The sequence below is a fragment of the Bison bison genome, unplaced genomic scaffold, assembly GCF_000754665.1.
Source record: "Bison bison bison isolate TAMUID 2011002044 unplaced genomic scaffold, Bison_UMD1.0 scf7180017864371, whole genome shotgun sequence".
Taxonomy (NCBI): Eukaryota; Metazoa; Chordata; class Mammalia; order Artiodactyla; family Bovidae; genus Bison; species Bison bison.
In genome coordinates, this window is record NW_011494943.1 from 7281039 (window position 1) to 7300014 (window position 18976).

The following is an 18976-nucleotide window of genomic DNA, read 5'->3' on the forward strand; positions in this document are numbered from 1 at the left end:
TCAAGGCTATGGTTTTTCCAGTAGTCATGTATGGATGTGAGAGTTGGACTATAAAGAAAGCTGAGCGCAGAAGAATTGATGCTTTTGAACTGTGGTGTTGGAGAAGACTCTTGAGAGTCCCTTGGACTGCAGGGAGATCCAACCAGTCCATCCTAAAGGAGATCAGTCCTGGGTGTTCATCGGAAGGACTGATGTTAAAGCTGAAACTCCAGTACTTTGGCCACCTGATGCGAAGAGCTGACTCATTTGAAGAGACTCTGATGCTGGGAAAGATTGAGGGCAGGAGGAGAAGGGGACGACAGAGGATGAGATGCTTGGATGGCATCACCGACTTGATGGACATGGGTTTGGGTGGACTCCAGGAGTTGGTGATGGACAGGGAGGCCTGGTGTGCTGCACTTCATGGGGTTGCAAAGAGTCGGACATGACTGAGCAACTGAACTGAACTGAACTGCTCTCCCCACCACTTGCCCGTATCTGAAATAAGCAAATTTTCCTTTCCAGCAACCTGGCTGGTTTATTGGCTTTTTTGAGTGGCAAGCAGCTGAACCCTACATCTTTCAGGTAACACCAATGAGGCTATATAAGCTTACGCTGGAGGGGTGGGGGTGGGGGCTTCCCTGGTGGCTCAGTGGTAAAGAATCCACCTGACAATCCAGGAGATGCAGATTCAATCTCTGGGTCGGGAAGATCCCCTGGAGAAGGAAATGGCAACTCACGCAAGTATTCTTGCCTGGGAAATCCCATGAACAGCAAAGCCTGGCAAGTTACAGTCCACAGGGTGGCAAAGAGTTGGACATGACTTAGTGAGTGAACAACAACAAAGCCTTCTAGGATGAAGTAAAAAGAAGTAAGATATAGACAGTGGACTAGTTCAATTCAGCAAACATTTACTGGGTACCAGGCTTCAAGTAAGGTGCTGTGGAGACTGCCAGGATAACCAAGCTGCCTTCAAGGAGCCTCAAGTCCTACAAAAATTATTCTGCACAAAGCACACTTTTGTAAAGGCAGCGATGCAATGAGGGTACAAAAGCACAAGGCTATAGAGAGAGTTTCAATGACTAAAAGTCTGGGAAGGCTTTTGGGCAGGTAGTGTTTGAGGTAGACTTTTAGGATGGGTGTGTATTTGAACACTGGCTTTATTGGTAGGAAGGAATCTGCAAAGCACAGGAATCCTCTTGGGCAAAGGAGCAGAGGTGGGAGAGTCCCAGAGGCATCTAGGGGATAGCGGTAAATCTGTGGCTGCAGGAATAGTTCAGTTTGTGGGAGTTAAGCCTGGAAATGTATGTCTGAGTCGATTTATGAGGGGCTTTGAACGTCAGGCAGAGAGATTTGGACTTTTTCTATTTGCAGAGATAAACTGCAGATTTTTGTTTGCAGGAAAGTGACACAATTCCACCAGTTTTAAGATTCAAGTCTACCAGTTCTAGACACAGATAAAACAGTTCAAACATACAAGAGTAGGCACCGAAATGGCACCATCTTGTCCAGCTGCAAAGAAAGAGAGATTTTAATTACATAATTAAATTCATTAATAGGGAAAAGGGGCTCTTACTTCCCAGGGCCAGCCATGACTGTCCTTCAATTTTATAAACAGACACAAAACCAAAAAACAAAACCCTAACTCTCCAGACTTAGATCTCTGGGAAAAGAAAAGCAAATACTGACACAGCTTGCTTTGTTTTCCCAAGAGAGGTCTCCCAGGCGATGTCTCTAATTATCTAGAAAAAAAAAATTTTTTTAACTTGTTTTTCCCCTTAGAGTTCAGTTAAGCTGAGGAGAAAACTGCAGGATTGCCTTAGATTCTCCAGCTTTGATTGGAAGCAGTAGTGGTCCCCAGGGACTCCCTCCAAGGTCTCTGAGCGTCGAGGTGTCTCTAGGCATTTGTTCCCAGCAACAAGGAGGGTAGTTAGAAGTCGGAGACACAGGCGCTCTGCCCTGCAAAGGGCTTATTTTAAAAAGAAAGGCGGGGGGCGGAAGGTCCTGTCGATCTTCCCAGGATAATTCCGTGGGAAAACGAATCGAGCTGAAAGCCGTGCCCTCCTCCCTGACTGAGACCGCTGGCTCAGAAACCGCCGGAGAACGACGCTCAAGGATGGACAGCGGTTGTGAGCTCTCCCGCCGGCAGCATTTGGCACTCAATTCCGCCAGGCTCCCAGAGGGGCGGTTGTGGCTACAGCCTCGCGCTCCACTCTGCCAATAAGAAGCTGGAAATCCTCCCCGTCTCAGATTTTAACCAATCGGCGCCCAGGACTTTAGCGAGCGAGCTAGCGGTCTCCATTGTCGGAGAAGGAGGCAAACCCCTTTGGAGTTGCCAGTAACGGACATGGCCGCGGCCCCTGGAGGAGGGGACGTGAAGTGAGGAGGGGGCAGGGAGGGGAGAGGACGCGGGCGAGGAAGACCGGTCCCCCGGCCCCGGTAAGTACGAGAAGGCCCGTGGCCCGAAGCAAGGGGAGCACAGGGGCGTGGGGTCCGGCCTTCCGCCTCCTCGGGATTCCTGGCCGAGGGGAGGGGAGTCTGGGGTCTGCACCCAGGGAATGGCCTCGAGGGAATCCCTTTCGGTGGAGGAGTCAAGGAACTGGCTTTTGCCTCCAGCTCTTGGCCATTTCCTTCCTCTCAGGGGCTCACACTTGCCCCTCGGCCCTGGCTTGGCCCCTTGGGGGTCCCGCGTCAAAAATCGAAGCCTCCAGCCAACAAAAGACTCCCTGCCCCGGGAATGACCGTGCCTGGGCCCTGGCCCGGACGGCCTCCAGCGCTGGCGTCCAGTTTATTCATAGGGTCTCTGGGAGTGCCCCCCTCCCGGCCTCAGTTCGGACGGTTGTCTCCCCTGCGCGCGCTCTCAAATGCCGCCCGGGCCCTCGTGCTAATCACGACCCCGATGTCCAGGTGGACGGAGCCGGAGGTTGCTTCTCCGCGCAGAGCGGCGGCGACGTTGCATTTTGGAGCGTGCCTGGCCTCCCCCTCCCCGCCCCTTTCTACCTTTCCCGAAGGTTTCAAGACTCCTTGGAAGCAGCAGGAGTCACTGCCACCCTTTAAACTGCTGCCTCTGCTGTGCTCTGGCTCCTCAGCGGCTCACCGCTGAAGCCAGTACTTAAGAGTCCCTCGTGTGCAGCGTGAGCCCCTGCCCGGTGCCAGATACGAGGGAAACCCTGCTCTTTCATTGGTGTGTAACCACCGGCTGCACTTCGGAGTGCTCACTGATATGGTCACGTGCTGCTCCATCCCACCCTGTGTGTGTGTGTGTGTGTGGCTCTTGGGGGAAAAAAAAGGCAGGGAGTTCTGTGTCGAATCCTATTTTCCTTCTTGGTGTGTTATTTTGTCCACCGGGACAACGCTAGTTTTCTCATGCTTTATCCAAGACACTCACTTCAGTTAAGCCTGGGTACTCTTAGAAGATGGAAGTCAAGAGGGAGTTTTAACGTTTTATTTTACAGATGTGGGGACTAACTGTTGTTTAGTCCTTAAGTCGTGTCTTACTCTTTTGCCACCCCATGGACTGTATAGACCGCCAGGCTCCTCTGTCCATGGGATTTCCCAGGCAAGAATACTGGAGTGGGTTGTCATTTCCTTCTCCAGGGCATCTTCCCCACCCAGGGATCGAACCCATGTGTCTTGGAATTGGCAGGTGGATTCTTTACCACTGAGCCACCTGGGAGGCCTGGGACTAACTGTTGAGAGATGCAAAGGGCCAGGGCCAGGGTCACCAGGGTCATCAAGTCCAGATTCTTGAGCTCTTTACCCATTAGAGCATGTCCTTTCCTAGGTGTGATCTGAGAAAACCAAGTTCCCTATTTTTTCTCAGCCTCTTGCAGGGTGGTTGTGAGCCTTAAATGAGGTGGCCTGTATGTATAGGATCCCTTGCATGGGATCTTTGTGTGTGTGTGTGTTAGTCACTCAGTTATGTCCGACTCTTTGTGACCCCATGGACTGTAGCCCACCAGGCTTCTCTATCCATGGGATTTTTACAGTCTAGAATATCAGAGTGGTTTGCCATTCCCTTCTCCAGGGTATCTTCCCACCCCAGGAATGGAACCTAGGTCTCCTGCATTGCAGGCAGATTCTTTACCATCTGAGCCGCCAGAGAATCCCTTTTCATGGGGTCTAGCATTTACTTAATATATTTTGCATTTATTAATTTTAAGTAACCAACAAGTAGTTCACTGGCTGATTAATAGTTATTGTGGTATATCTTTGTGGGTGTAAATTAGTGATTCTCAGGGGAGGCGGGGGTGGGGCGGCTGGAGTCAGGGCGAGGTAGCACTTTCTTGGTTTCAGGGAACTTGGCAGTGTAATTAGAGGTGTTATTAAGAGAGTGTGATTGTGTATAAGAGCAGTGTGGAAACAGAAAAAAGTCAAGAAGCACTGAAGAAGAAATATTATGGTGGTATGTCTTTATGGTGATCTGGGCAAAAGAAGAGCGAGCGTGTTCCAGTGAGGTAGTTTTAAATAAGAAAAAAGGGCGCCAGGTTCATTATCTAAAAAGTTGGGTAAAAGAAAAAAAAAGAAAAAGGTAAAAGTGATCCATGGAATAGAAAAAAAAATCACTATAAAGATCAGAAGACACCAGAATGTAGACTGTCATTAAGTGTGAAACTGGGGCTAGATGTTCACATAAAATCCACATACCCTGGAAGGCTTATTTCAGCTGCAACTTCCTTTCTCACTGATTTTTGTCAGAACGACAAGTAGGGAAACTGGCAGAGACCATGGAGAAGTGCCTTGCCTAGGGAGGTGAAGTACAAACCATCCCGTTGATAACCAGCTGCCAAAGAAGTGAGAGTTAACTGCCCTTGAACCGCCTCCACCCCCTCCTTGTTTGTGGTGACCCAACCGGGAGAGCCAGGGCTGGGTGGTGAGATGGAAGCCAACAGAAAGCCCTTCACATTTCTATTTTGAGAAGTTGCTAGGGAGTACCAGCTCCAAGGGTTGAGAATCAGCCTTTTGGAAAGCTTAACTCCTGCGGAACTCATGAGAAAGGCAGGTTGCAATCCTTTGGTTCCTCCCACTGGTCCTTCTCTAATGTTGAGCTTGGGAAACGATTTCTGTATAGAGAGGGAAGCATGCTATTGTAAACATGAGCTACCCAGCCGTCCCCAACCGTTTTGGCACCAGGGACCGATTTCATGGAAGACAGTTTTTCCATGGATTATGGGGGGATGGTTTGGTGGTGGTTCAAGTGCATTATGTTTATTGTGCACTTTATTTTTATTATTATTACATCAGCTGTACCTCAGATCATCGAGCATTAGACCCTGGAGGTTGGAGACCATAACCTACAACCCAAGGCGCAACTGAACCTCACCCAACTCAAGTTTGAGTTCTGATCATAGCTTTTCCCAAATCCACTCACTCCTGGTGTTTAAGTGTCAAGGTTCCCAGTCGTAGTTGGCACATCTCTGCTGATCAGTGGGTGCTGATCTTTTAAATCTGATTATTGTGTCAGCGTTTTTGTTTTTATTTACTCATTTATTTTGACTGCACTGGGTCTCTGTTGCAGTTTGAGGGCTTCCTCTAGTTGTGGCAAGCAGGGGCTGCTCTCCAATTGCTGAGTGAGGGCTTCTCAGTGCAGTGGCTCCTCTTGTTCAGAGTGTGGGCTCTTGAGCACTCAGGCTTCAGTGGTTGCAGTCATTGTGATACATGGGCCTAGTTGCCCAGAGGCATGTGGAATCTTCCTGGACCAGGGATCGAACCCGTGTCCCCTGCGTTGGCAGATGGATTCTCAACCACTGGACCACCAGGGAAGTCCTGTTTTTTTTGTTGTTTTTTTTTTAAATCCATACATCATAATTTATTTCATTTTTTCCAAAAGTTGCTAAGTGCTTTTTGTTCTCCAAATGAGATTTTTAATTAAAAAACTTTTATTATTGGAGTATAGTTGCTTTACAATGCTGTGTAAGTTTCTGCTGTGTGTCAGCCTTGTTTTCATGAGAGCATCTTTTTCTACCTGAAAGATAGGCTCCTTTAAAAACATTCTTTGAACCCCGGTTTCTGAGCAGGCCCAGATTTGTTTACAGTACACAGGTGAACTAAAGGCTAAGCCGCAGCAGGAATGTTTTTCTTCCGAATGGACCGGCCAGCCAGAATGTGTGGTTTGGTGACCAGCTTAATAATAAGCTTTGCCTGTGGCTGCCGAGCCAGTAGTAAACAGGATCACATGGCATGGCAAGTAGGTTAAGGGCCAGATTAGACCTGAGCTGATGCCTGCATCCAGAGGCCTGAAGTGATGGGGAATGAGGGGTCCCCAAGGGAAGGAGACTTTCAGGGCTCACAGTGGCCTTTGGGAAACTAGAAACATTACAGTTAAGAATATGAATATTATAGTGTGAATAGTATATGAATGAATAGTATGAATATGAATAGTATAATTATATAATATGAACTTAGTTTTCTTAATGTCAGTATCTTCTTTTTTTTTTAAGCCTTTATTGAATTTGAGCATAAACATCCCTAAAGTCATCATGGAACGCACTGCTTGTAATAAAAGCCAGAGCCAATTGCAAAATCAGAAGTTGCTGACTTTTTTAATATATTGTGGTAAAATATACATAGCACAACACTTAGCATTTTAACCAGTTCGGTGTGTTCAGTACATTCATATTGTTATACAGCCATCACCACCATCCATCTCCAGAGCTGTTTTATTTTCCCAGACTGAAACTCTGTCCCTGTTAAACACTTACCCCCCATTCCCTGCTCCTTAGTCCCCGGAAACCACCATTCTACTTTCTGTCTATAGGAATTTGACTCCTTAGAAACCTCGTGTCAGAAGAAACATATGGTATTTGTCCTTTTGTGACTGGCTTATTTCACTTTGGGCTTCCTTGGTGGCTCAGACAGTAATGAATCTATCTGCAATGTGGGAGACCTGGTTCAATCCCTGGGTCGGGAAGATCCCTTGGAGAAGGGAATGGTAACCCACTCCAGTACTCTTGCCTGAAGAGTTCCACAGACAGAGGATCCTGGTGGGCTACTGTCCACGGAGTCAAACAAAGAGTCGGACGTGACTAAGCGACTTACACTCACTATTTCACATAGTGTAGGCCTTAAAAGTTCTTTGATGTTGCAGCACGTGTCAGAATGTTCTTCCTTTTTAAGATGGACTAATATTCCATTGTATGCATCAGCCACATTTTGTATATCCGTTCGTCTGTTGATGGACGCTTGGGTTGCTTCCACTTTTGCCGTTGTGAATAATGCTGCTGTGAACACGAGTGTACACATACCTGTTTGGATCCCTGATGTCACATCTCGTGGGTATATACCCAGAAGTGAGAGGTTGCTGTTGTTTTTTTTCTTTTTTAAAGATACATGTGCATTCACGAGGTACATTCAAAAGGCACAAAAGTATATACAGTGAAAATTCTTCCTCCCACTCCTGTCATCAGTTACTCAGTTCCAATTTATTAATATCTTTTGTAGGTTGTGCTTTTGGTATTTGGAGAAGGCGATGGCACCCCACTCCAGTACTCTTGCCTGGAAAATCCCATGGATGGAGGAGCCTGGTAGGCTGTAGTCCATGGGGTCGCTAAGAGTCGGACACGACTGAGGGACTTCACTTTCACTTTTCACTTTCATGCATTGGAGAAGGAAATGGCAACCCACTCCAGTGTTCTTGCCTGGAGAATCTCAGGGACAGGGGGGCCTGGTGGCTGCCGTCTATGGGGTCACACAGAGTTGGACATGACTGAAGTGACTTAGCAGCAGTAGCAACAGCAGCTTTTGGTATTGACTCTAAGAAACCCAACCCAAAGTTAGCAAAGGTTTTCCTCTTATTATTTCTTCTTTTTACTTTTCCATTTAGCTCTATGAGCCATTACTGGTTAATTCTTGTATGTGGTGCAAGCTGTATTTACAAACTTTGGGTTGTTTTTTTTTTTAAATATCTGATTATTTAGTTCCAGCATGATTTGTTGAAAAGACTGTCTTTTCTCCACTGAGTTGCCTTTGTACCTTTCTCAAAAATCAATCAACCATATTTGTCTGGATCTATTTCTAGATTCTATTACCAGGCCAATACCACACTGCATTGATTAGTGTAGCTTTACAAAACCTTGAAGTCCGGTGGTGAAAATATTCCAGCTTTGTTCCCTTGGGGTAGTCTAATTTGAATGTCTCTTCCTGTGAGTGGAGTTGAGCATCTTTTCATAGGTAAATGCTCCTGGATTTCTTGATTTCATAGTCTCTTGGAATTAGAAGAGACCATAGAAGGTCATGTCTTTCTTATTTGCTGCCTGATGTGTTTATTAGCTCCATAATTTCCCACCGTTGCTTGGATCCCTCTGGTGATGGGGAGCCCATTGCCTCTCAGGTAGCCTCTTCCATTTTTTAAATGCAATTTTAACTATGTAATGAAATTGCTCGAGAGTTTCCTGGTGGCCCAGTGGTTAGGATTCCAGGCTTTCACTGTTGTGGCCCGGATTCAGTCCCTGGTTGGGGAACTGAGAATCCCACAAGCCTTGTGGCCAAAAAACAAAAACGAAGAAAAGATATTGTTCATGTTAAGTCCCAGTCTGCCTCCCTGTAGCTTCCTCACCCTAGCCTAGGCCCTGTTGTTGGAGCCTCCCAGAGTGAGCCTGGCCCTTCTTTCCCCTGGCAGCCATCAGGCCCTTCTAGCCCTGCTCAGACCTGACATGTTTTTGGTATGTGTCCTGGCTAAGGGTGTCCAGCTCCTTCCACTATTTCTCATGTCACAGATTCTCCAACCTGGCAGTTTCTGCCTGGAAACCTTCCGCTTTTGTCGGTGTCCTTCTCAGTGTATGATATACAAATGAGCAAAGTATTTCAGGTGTGCTCTGAAATGTGCAAGCAGGAGACTTACTTTTCTCTTTTGGGGTACTTAGCATATCTATTGGAGAAGGCAACGGCACCCCACTCCAGTACTCTTGCCTGGAAAATCCCATGGACGGAGGAGCCTGGTAGGCTGCAGTCCATGGGGTCGCTAGGAGTCAGACACGACTAAGCGACTTCACTTTGACTTTTCACTTTCATGCATTGGAGGAGGAAATGGCAACCCACTCCAGTGTTCTTGCCTGGAGAATCCCATGGACAGAGGAGCCTGGTGGGCTGCTGTCTATGGGGTCGCAAAGAGTTGGACACGACTGAAGCAACTTAGCAGCAGCAGCAGCATGTCTATTGTTATCGTTGTTCCGTCTCTTAAGTCATGCCCGACTCTTTGCAACCCCATGAACTACAGCACACCAAGCTTCCCTGTCTGTCACTAGCTCCCAGAGTTTGCTCAAACTCATGTCCATTGAGTCGGTGATACCATCCAACCATCTCATCCTCTGTTGCCTCTTTCTCCTTTTGCCCTCAGTCTTTCCTAACATCAGGGTCTTTTCCACTGAGTCGGCTCTTCTCATCGGGTGGCCAAAGTATTGGAGCTTCAGCTTTAGCATCAGTCCTTCTAATGAGTATTCAGGGTTGATTTCTTTTAAGATTGACTGGTTTGCTCTCCTTGCTGTCCAAGGTACTCTCAAGAGTTTTCTCCAGCACCACAGTTTGAAAGCATCAGTTCTTTGACCTAAATATGAATGAACTCTGGGTGGCCATGCCATTTATTTTGAAACTGCTTCCCAGGTGGCGCTGGTGGTAAAGAACCTGCCTGCTGGTACAGGAGGTTCGATCCCTGCGTTGGGAAGATCCCCTGGAGGAGGGCATGGCAACCCACTCCAGTATTCTTGCCTGGAGAATCCCATCTTCCCAGGGAGAGGCCTGGCGGGCTATGGTCTATGGGGTCACAAAGAGTCAGACGCGACCGAAACAAGTTAGCACACAAGCCATTTGTAGTAGTTTTATACAGTAGTTTTTTTTAAATTTTTAATTAATTTATTTTTAATTGAAGGATAATTGCTTTACAGTGTTTTCTACAGTAGTGTTTAAAAAAATTTTTTTTTATTTTTAACTGAAGGATAATTGCTTTAGAATGTTTTATACAGTAGTTTTTGAACCTAAGGACAGGAATTAATATTGAATGTCTTACAGCTGAGTTGAATCTATTACATTTGGCCCATCATTTCTGCCTGTTGAGATCTTCTTGGAGCTTGGCTTTGATCTCCTTTCCAGGCTTGTGCTACCCGAGAATTTGATTAGCACACCGTCTGTTTCCTCACCCAAGTCACTGATGAAACTACTGACTAGGATGCCACCAAGGATAGAACTCTGAGACTTGTGATTAAAAGCCTCCCTCCCTCCCGCATCAGTCAGTACACTTTGGGCACCGCTGTTTAGCTGAAGTCCACCAAATTACGCTTTTGATGGGTTGGGTGTGCCTAGAATGCCACCATAGCTAACAGAGAGATACGGACAGCCAGCTCCTCAGCTAGTCCTCAGCCTGAACGCTGGGTACCCACTTAAGCTCTCTTTAAAAAAGGAAACATTTCGTGTACTTGTGGCTGCGCGGCCTTCGCTGCCGTGTGCAGGCTCTTCTGTTTTCTTCTCTAGGCTGGTGCGTGGCTTCTCCTGTTGTGGAACACGGGCTCTAGACGCACTTAGTTGCCCTGAGACCTGCGGGATCTTCCCTGAGCAGGGATTGAACCCGTGTCCCCTGCGTTGTCAGGAGGAATCTTATCCACTGGACCCCCGGAAAGCCCTCATCACTTACTTGGCTCTTTTTGACGCTGGTTCTGAGCCAGGAAGCGTCCACCAGGTCACTCTCTTTGCCTCCTTTGTTGAGACACTCGTTATAGTGAACCAGGGTGACTGTCATTTTCTTCTAACTCTTCTGCCTGTAATTTCTTTCCCTTTCTCCTCTGATCCATTCTCTACCCTCTTAAAATCCCGAGGCCTACTCAGAAACCTCCAGTGACTCCTCAGGGCGCCTTGTTGCAAGAGTTCCCGATTTCCCTGTCCTGTGTGATCCTTCATTTACTTCTTCACTCTGACCTACTCAGGCCTTCTGCTCTAACCGAATAGGTCAGATCTCTGTCTTTCAAAAAGGCTTCTGCATTTCTTCCTCGTGCCTTGGTTGGACTCGTGACCCTTGCTTAGGTAAGTCTTCCTCCTACGCACCTGTTAGCAGTTCTCATTTAGTGTTTCAAGGCCAACTTGAATTTTAGTTATCTTTTTTTCAGAATAGCCCAAACCACTGTATTTTAAATCCCTCTAGGGAAGGGACCTCATCTTACAGTTCTTTGAAAACAGGACCATTCCTTAGACTTACCAAGTATCTGCCATTGTCGGCCCTGGATAAATGCTTCATTAGCCTTCTCTTTTAGATCAGCCACATCTGGCATGTGCTAGGCATTTTAAAGATCCTGTACCTCAGATTCCACTGTACTTTCTGAGAATCAGCTCTATGGAAGCACTCTATTTTCATACAATAAAACATACCTGTTTATCAGGTTGGCCAAAAAGTAAGATGTTGCGAAAAACCCGAACAAATATCTTTGCCAACCCATTAAGTATATAGTTCAAAGAATTTTGACAAATGTATACATCCCATAACCACCACTTACAGTCACAATATTAAACAAAAGATCTCTGTGTCATTTGTGGTCATTCCCTCTCCCTGACCCCAGACAACTCCTGATCTGCTTGCTGCCATGATTGATTAGTTTTGCCTGTTCGAAAGTTTATATGGGTTTCCCAGGTGGCTCAGTGGTAAAGAATTCACATGCAATGTAGGAGAGACAGATTCAGTCCCTAGGGCTAGAAGATCCCCTGGAGAAGAAAATGGCAACCCATTTCAGTATCCTTGCCTGGGAAATCCCATGGACAGAGGAGCCTTGTGGGCTACAGTCCATAGGGTCACAAAGAATCAGACACTGGTTAATGACTAAACAACAACAATAAGTTTTATGTAAATTGAGTCATACAGTAGGCACTCTTTTGTGAGTGGCTTCTTTTACTCATCAGATGTTTTTCATATTCAGCCACATTGTTGTACGTATCGGTCGCACGTATGTATTTGTTGCTGGGTAGAATTCCATGATACGCATTAACCATAACACGTTCATCCATTCACCTGTGAGTGGTAGTTGTTCATTCACTCGGTCACGTCCGGATCTTTGCCACCCCGTGGACTGCAGCACACCGGGCTTCCCTGTCCATCACCATCTCCCGAGGCTTGCTCAGACTCATGTCCATTGAGTTGGTGATGCCATCCAACCATCTTGTCCTCTGTCAACCTCTAATTCTCCTGCCTCCAACCTTTCCCAGGATCAGGGTCTTTACTAATGTGTTGGCTCTTCACATCAGGTGGCCAGAGTATTAGAGCTTCAGCTTCAGCGTCAATCCTTCCAATGAATATTCAGGATTGATTTCCTTTAGGAGTGACTGGTTTGATCTCCTTGCAGTCCAAGGGACTCTCAAAAGTCTTCTCTAACACTGTGGTGTTTGAAAGCATCCATTCTTCGGTGCTCAGCCTCCTTTATGGTCCAACTCTCACATCCATACATGACTACTGGAAAAACCATAGCTTTGACTATATGGACCTTTGTCAGCAAAGTAATGTCTCTGCTTTTTAATATGCTGTCTAGGTTTGTCATAGCTTTTCTTCCAAGGAGCAAGCATCTTTTAATTTCATGGCTTCAGTCATTGTCAGCAGTGATTTTGGAGCCCAAGAAAATAAAATCTTTCACTGTTTCCATTGTTTCCCCATCTGTATGCCATGAAGTAATGGGACTGGATCCCATGATCTTAGTTTTTTCAATGTTGAGTGGACATTTGTCCACCTGTGAGTGAACATTTGCATTATTCCAATCTGGGGCTACTTTGAATGAAATTGCTATGAATATTTGTGAGGGTGTATATTTTGATTATTTGGTCATGTAATAAGTGTTTATAGTTGGCCCTTGAACTGCATGAGTCCACTTATATCTGTATTTCTTTCACTGAATACGAACCAGAGTGCTACATGATCCATGGTGGGTTGAATCCATAACGCAGGACTGTAAATTGGAGGGCTGACTATAAAGTTACATGTGGACTTTCCACTACACTCCGAGGGTGCGGTGGTGCTGTCAGAGGTTGGTGCCTCTAACCCCCGCCTTTTTCAGCAGTCACCTCTACTTTATCAGAGACTGCCAAAACGTTTTCCCAAGTGGTTACACCATGTGATAGTCCCACCAGTGATTTTCCAGTTCGTGTCCTCACAACAGTAGGTACTGTCGGTATTCTTCATTTTAGTCATTTTTGTGGGTATGTGTTGGGCTTCCCAGGTGGTACTACTGGTAAAGAACCCGCCTGCCAGTGCAGGAGACGTCAGAGACGTGGGTTCAGTCCCTGGGCCAGGACAATCCCCTGGAAGAGGGCACTGCCATCCACTCCAGTATTCTTGCCTGGAGAACCCCATGGACAGAGGAGCCTGGCGGGCTACAGTCCATAGGGTCGCAGAGTTGGACCTGAGTGAAGTGTGTCAATATTAATACTGTGAAATAGGCATCATCACTCCCTTTCATTGAACAGGTACACTGAGGCTCAAAGAGGCAGGTGATTCGCCAAGGTCATTTGGCACTTGGCACATGATGGAGCCAGGATTTGAACCCACCGGTGTTTGGCTTTGAAGCCTGTGGGTTTTTTCACCATGGGCGGGGAGTAGACCTGGCCCTTTAAGGACACAGCTACTGGTTTCAGATTAGGCAGTTAGGGCCGGCTCTCTCCCAGAATCCCATGTATGGAGTGATGGGAACACAGAGACTCACAGAAGAATGTCGTGCTCCTGGCTGCCCTTTCGGAGCTGCTGCGGTTCCAGCTGGCCGCACAGTCGTCTTACCCTGGTAGTGTTGGCGGAGAAGTTGAGCGGAATCTCCGCATGGCTCCTGATGCCTCTCTCTGTGCAGTGACTGTCTCTTCCAGCCCCCGCTGGGATGGGCTGTCATGGGGACCTTGAGCTGTCCTTGTAAACAGGGCCTGGGTGCCCGAGTCAGAGCGGCCTCTGGGAGATGCACACTCAGCCTCCCCGGATCCCATGTCAGCTGGCTGCCTCTGACCTCTGGGACTGTGAGCCCTGCTTGGCAGAGCAGAGGGACGGGCAGACTCAGCCATGCAGGCCCGTGAGGGATCGGATGGGATTGTGGGTCGGATTTAGTGCCTGCCACGCCTGGGCCTCCTGCCTGGGGTCCTCTGGACACAGCTTTTTTTTTTTTTTAATTGTTTCTAGACAGTTCTCCTGGGCTTCTGACCAGCTCCTCTTAATAAGGCTGTGCTGTCGGCCCCAAGAGAACTGTTAGAGAGCAGGTTAGTTTGCTCTCTCTGCAGCTAATTGGCCTTCCCAGGTGGCACTAGTGGTAAATAACCCGCCTGCCAATACAGGAGACATAAGAGACACGAGTTCGATCCCTGGGTGGGGAAAATCCTCTGGAGGAGGTTATGGCAACCCACTCCAGTATTCTTGCCTGGAGAATCCCATGGACAGAGGAGCCTGTCGGGCTACAGTCCATAGGGTTGCAGAGTTGGACACGACTGAAGCAACTTAGCCTGCACTCATGCATGCACGCACTCTTCACCCAAACACTCGTCTGAAATTATAAAGTGTGTATGGGTGAGGGTCAGGGGTTATATGGGGAGGGAGTAGGAGGTGGGGAGGTGAGACTAATCTTCATTTTCCGCATTACTGTTGCCTTGGACCCTGCAGCCTGGGGCACCCGCCCAGGTGCCTACTGAGCACTGCCCCATTGACCAGGTGCAAGAGAGGCCCGCGGCCCTGGGTGTGCATGCATTTGCTTACGGTGTGTGTTTCCCACAAGGTGGAGCAAGCATGTCTCTACCCCAATCATCTCTGCTGCTCTCTCCACCATTTGCCTGATTATTCCAGTTGTATCTAGATTCCAGTTTACCTTCACTTTTGGGGGGGAGGGGCTGCACCGTGTGACATGCAGGATTCCTAGTTCCCTGACCAGGGATCGAACCCACACCATCCGCAGTGGACGCGTAGTCTTAAACACTGGACCACCAGGGAAGTCCCATACCTTCTCTTTTAAAGAGCCAAGGAGGGACTCCCCTGGTAGTTCAGTGGTTAAGACTCTGCACTTCCACTGCAGGAGGTGCGGGTTCCATCCTTGGTTGGGGAACTAAGATCTCGCATGCCATGCAGTGCTTCCAAAAATAAAGAGCTAATGAGCCATGGCTTTTCCTACTCGCTGAAAGGCAGCAAGTCAAAGAACAAAGTGTACATGCCTCCAAAAATGAAGGTTAAAAGAGGGGAAGCTTACAGCCCTCCAGCATCCCCTCTGTAGCCGTCTCCCTCTTGACTTCACAAAGCTGCCAGCTGCCAGGACAGGCTGGGGCCCAGCGGTCAGGGCACCGTCTCCTCCATGTCCTGCTCGACTGTTGAGGTGATCCTCTTGTGTTTCACAGAAACAGCCCCATGGAACCTCTTTCTTCTTTTTCCCCCAGATGTCACGGTGACTGTGACAGAGTCACTGGGGTTCGTACATGTTGCAGAGGAACCTTCCTTTCGGGGGTGACCACCGTCCTCTGGGCATGCCTGCAGTACTCTGGGCCCATGGACCTGAAAGAGAAGCACGAGGTAGGCCGTGATGGTTGCCCTCCTGGGGACTGTGTGTGTTTCTTTTGGACTCTCCCGACTGTGTTTGCCTGGGAGGTCCTCGTGAGGGGGCTTGACACTGAAAGTGAGAGGTGGGATGTGTGGCTCTGGGGCTTGTAGCACGTGATCTGATCCCTCGATGAGGCCATTGACGGCCGGAACGCACGGATTCCAGGAGCTGTGACTCAAGGGCAGAGGGTGGACCAGTGAACGTGGCCGCATGGAGCCAGTTCTCGATCGGGGTTGGCTCCCAGCCAGTCTCCACTCCTCGCCCAGGGCTGTGTAATTTCGCTTGTTTGCTCTCTGCCCAAGCCTGCCGAGCCCTGTTGAGTATTGTCCGGCGCCCTCTTTCTGGTTAGGGAAGAGCTCCCCAGTCAAACTCCAGGCACAGCTGCTGAATCAGCTGGGGGTGAGCCCCCCAGGGGTCCAGGCGGCACCCCCCAGCCTGACTTGGGCACCCCCAGCCTCCACATATACCATCTTTACGCGGACGTAGATTTGTCGTCGATCCGATTACCCCTCTCCTGGGACGAAGATTCCCCTACATCTCTGCCTGGACTCCCATCACACATTCCTAGCAGGTCCCCCTGTCTCTGACTCCCTGTCTCCACTGGGTGGGCAGGGAAAGCTACCCAAAATACAGAGCTGACCTTTTGTTGCTCCTGCTTAAAAGTCATTGTGTCGCCTGCCAAAACCTTTACTATGGGGTCCAGAGCCCTCCACACGCCCACTTCTGCCCATTGGCCCAGCATCCCACACCTCCCCTGCTGTGGTCTTTACCACTGGTAATTCTTTTTCTGGGGGGTGTGCTGTGCGGCCTCTGGGATCTTAGTTCCCTGAACAGGGATCAGATCTGTGCCCCCTGCTGTGGATACACAGAGTCCTAACCACTGGACTGCCAAGGAAGTCCCACCACTGGTAATTCTGAGCGCTTTAGAGTCTGGGTACACACTTCGTGTTTAGGCTGTTACCTAATCCCCTCCCCCTCCTTTTCCTGCCAGACTTCTACTTTTCTTTCATTCAAGATCTGGTTTAAGCATGACCTTCTCCAGATACTTCCTCCTCCCTCCGGAGTCCCTTCTTCCAGCATTCACAGCCCCTCCACCGTCGTCCTTGCTATGCCGTGTTGACACCATCTGTCTGTCCCGCTTTATCTCAGCGTCCCTGGCTCCTTGCATAGAGCCTGGCATGTAGAAAGAGCTTAGTAAATATTTATTGACTTGAACTTATGATAGTGATCTTCCTGCCAAAGAGACCTTGGGAGGTCTGGGGAAGGAGCCGTGGGTCCACACACTGGAACCTGGCTGACTGCTGACATGTTCAGCTCCAGGATTCACGTGCCTCTGGATGGGCTGTGGAGCAGGCTCGTGGACCTGAGCTTAAGGCAGGTGTGTTCAGCCTCCTGCTCACAGAGGCCTCTGGCTGCTGTGCAAGTGTCCATCCTAGCAGGGATTGGCACGCAGGCAAGGCTGCACTTGTCCCACCCCCAGCCTGGGTGCAAGGCTGCTGCGTACAGTTGCAAGGGCCATGCATTGCTCAATTCCAGGGAGTGCCCTCCCTCCGAAGGTTACGATGTGGTGATGAGGTGGCCTGCCTGGGTGAGGTTGAATGTCCCCAAAACAGAGGACAGTATCTTCCTCTGGTTCCAGCCTGTGGCTGAAACATCCATTACTATTGAATCAGGGAAACAGATTTCTGTGGTCTAGGGGCTGGCTTCTCTCTCAAGCCCAAAGAACACTTGTGAACCCAGGCTGGATGCCTTTTGTTGGGGAGGGTTTGTTTTCCTTCATCCTCTTCTTTTTCTTTCTGGATAGATGCTCTCCTGTTCTAGAAAGCACCATCACCACCATCATCAGTTGTATTCATGGAATGCTCCCTGTGGTTGGTAGAACTCTAGGCCCCCGGGGGATGGCCTTTGGCTTACAGACAGACTAGTTGAGGAATTTATAGGGTAAGCAGCTAAGTAATAGATCTGATGACATTTCTACCTGAGGTTCCTTGTGAGTTGTGTAAATGTAGGCTTATAAAGTGGATCCCTGGGGCCTCCAACGGGAGTGGGTGAGCTGACATGCTGGGAGTTGTTGGTGAGGCTGCCTGTCGTTGCCTGGCAACCGTTTGGCTGTTGCCGGTTGATCCTTTGCATCTTGCCTCCCTCCTCTTTGCGACCTACCTGTCCTCAGTGTGCTCGGCAGGCACCGCTGTCCGTCTCCAGCCTGTGGTGGATGTGCCGTAGGCAGTGACGGTCTGGGTCTCTCCTTCTCAGAAGTTCCCCTTGCACTTGCTGCAGCGGACAGTGTTGGAAAGGGGGGACCGGACACCAGAAGGCTGTGCTGGGGGCTGTGGAGCACCTGAGTTAAACCCTATGGGCTGTTGCACAGGAGAGACAGTGCTTGCTTAGTTGTGGTTCCCCCAGAGCAGTGTCTTTTTAGAAAGCTAAAGGGGAGTGTGCCCTGGGAGCCGGGGCTGGGGGTCAGAAGTTTCCTGGGCACTTTGCTAAAGCTGCTGCCCAAAATCAGAGTGACTGCCTCTGAAGCCAACCCCTCCTCCCCCGTCCTCCGGGAGACTTCCTGCCCTTAACCCCTGGACAGCCCAGGCCCTTCCTTTCCTATCCCCACTCAGCTCTGGGTTTGGCGGGGCCTGGGGTGGGCCCCCCCGGGGAACTGTGCTAGAGAATGGGGAGGGGAGAGGCTGGCTGCAGAGGAGATGGTGTTGTTTAGGAAGCAGAGCCCTGGAGAGCCTGTCTCAGGTCCAGCCCGCACTCAGGTTTTCGACCTGTTAGACCGTTTCATCTCCGCCGAGGTGTTCCTGCCCCAGCCTCAGGGTAGCCTGGAGGGAGGCAGAGAACTCTCCTGTCCACTCCCAGGGTCTTTTGCCCCTACATCATCCAGGGGGTCCGTTCTGACAGCTTCCTGTGTGTCAAACTCGGGGTCCTGGAGTGACACCCAGGCCCTGAATGAAGCCCCAGGAGGTCCGCAGCCTCACTTTCTTCTGGGGACGAGGCCCGGTGTCCTGTCCCAGCAGCACCTGGGCAGGAGCGTCTGCATGCAGTCGGCGGACGGCTGCTGGCTGAGCTCTGCATGGCACCGCTGAGTGGCTCTTGGAGGCCCCCCCACCTGGTGGGAAGGAGTTTGGTCCGTTGTTGGGATCCGCAGAGGCTTCCTTTCAGGGGCTCTTCCCTCCCTCTCCGGTCCCCCGGTTTCTGCCCTCCTGGAAGTCACTGCTCCAGTTTTCTCACTTGTCAGTCCTCTCCCCTCCTCTAGGATGTGCTGCTATTAATAACTCTCAAGTCCCCCCTCCCCTCCTTCCTGCAGCTCTAACAGAGGAGAGGGCTGCGGTTGGCGTGGCTCCATGCTGGAGTGTCAGGGATCTGGGGGACTTCCCCCGGTAGGGCCCCTCACCTCGCCCAGTGACACGGGCCCCAGGAAAGGGATTGGGGCGGTGAGAGGCCAGGTCCTCCTTGATGCCGGCAGCTGCCTTGGGGGCTGCTGGCCG

General features: G+C 49.5%; 1 protein-coding gene across 1 annotated transcript in view; it reads left to right on the top strand.

The window, feature by feature from the left end:
- Positions 1-796: 796 nt before the first annotated feature.
- The window catches only part of KIAA0195 (KIAA0195 ortholog), a 37721-nt gene continuing 19541 nt past the window's right edge, over positions 797-18976 (top strand). Inside the window, exons 1-2 of the mRNA XM_010856168.1 lie at positions 797-2418; positions 15334-15466. Of these exons, the coding sequence (XP_010854470.1) occupies positions 15443-15466 (24 nt within the window). The 5' untranslated portion in view covers positions 797-2418; positions 15334-15442. The remainder of the gene's footprint in view (positions 2419-15333; positions 15467-18976) is intronic.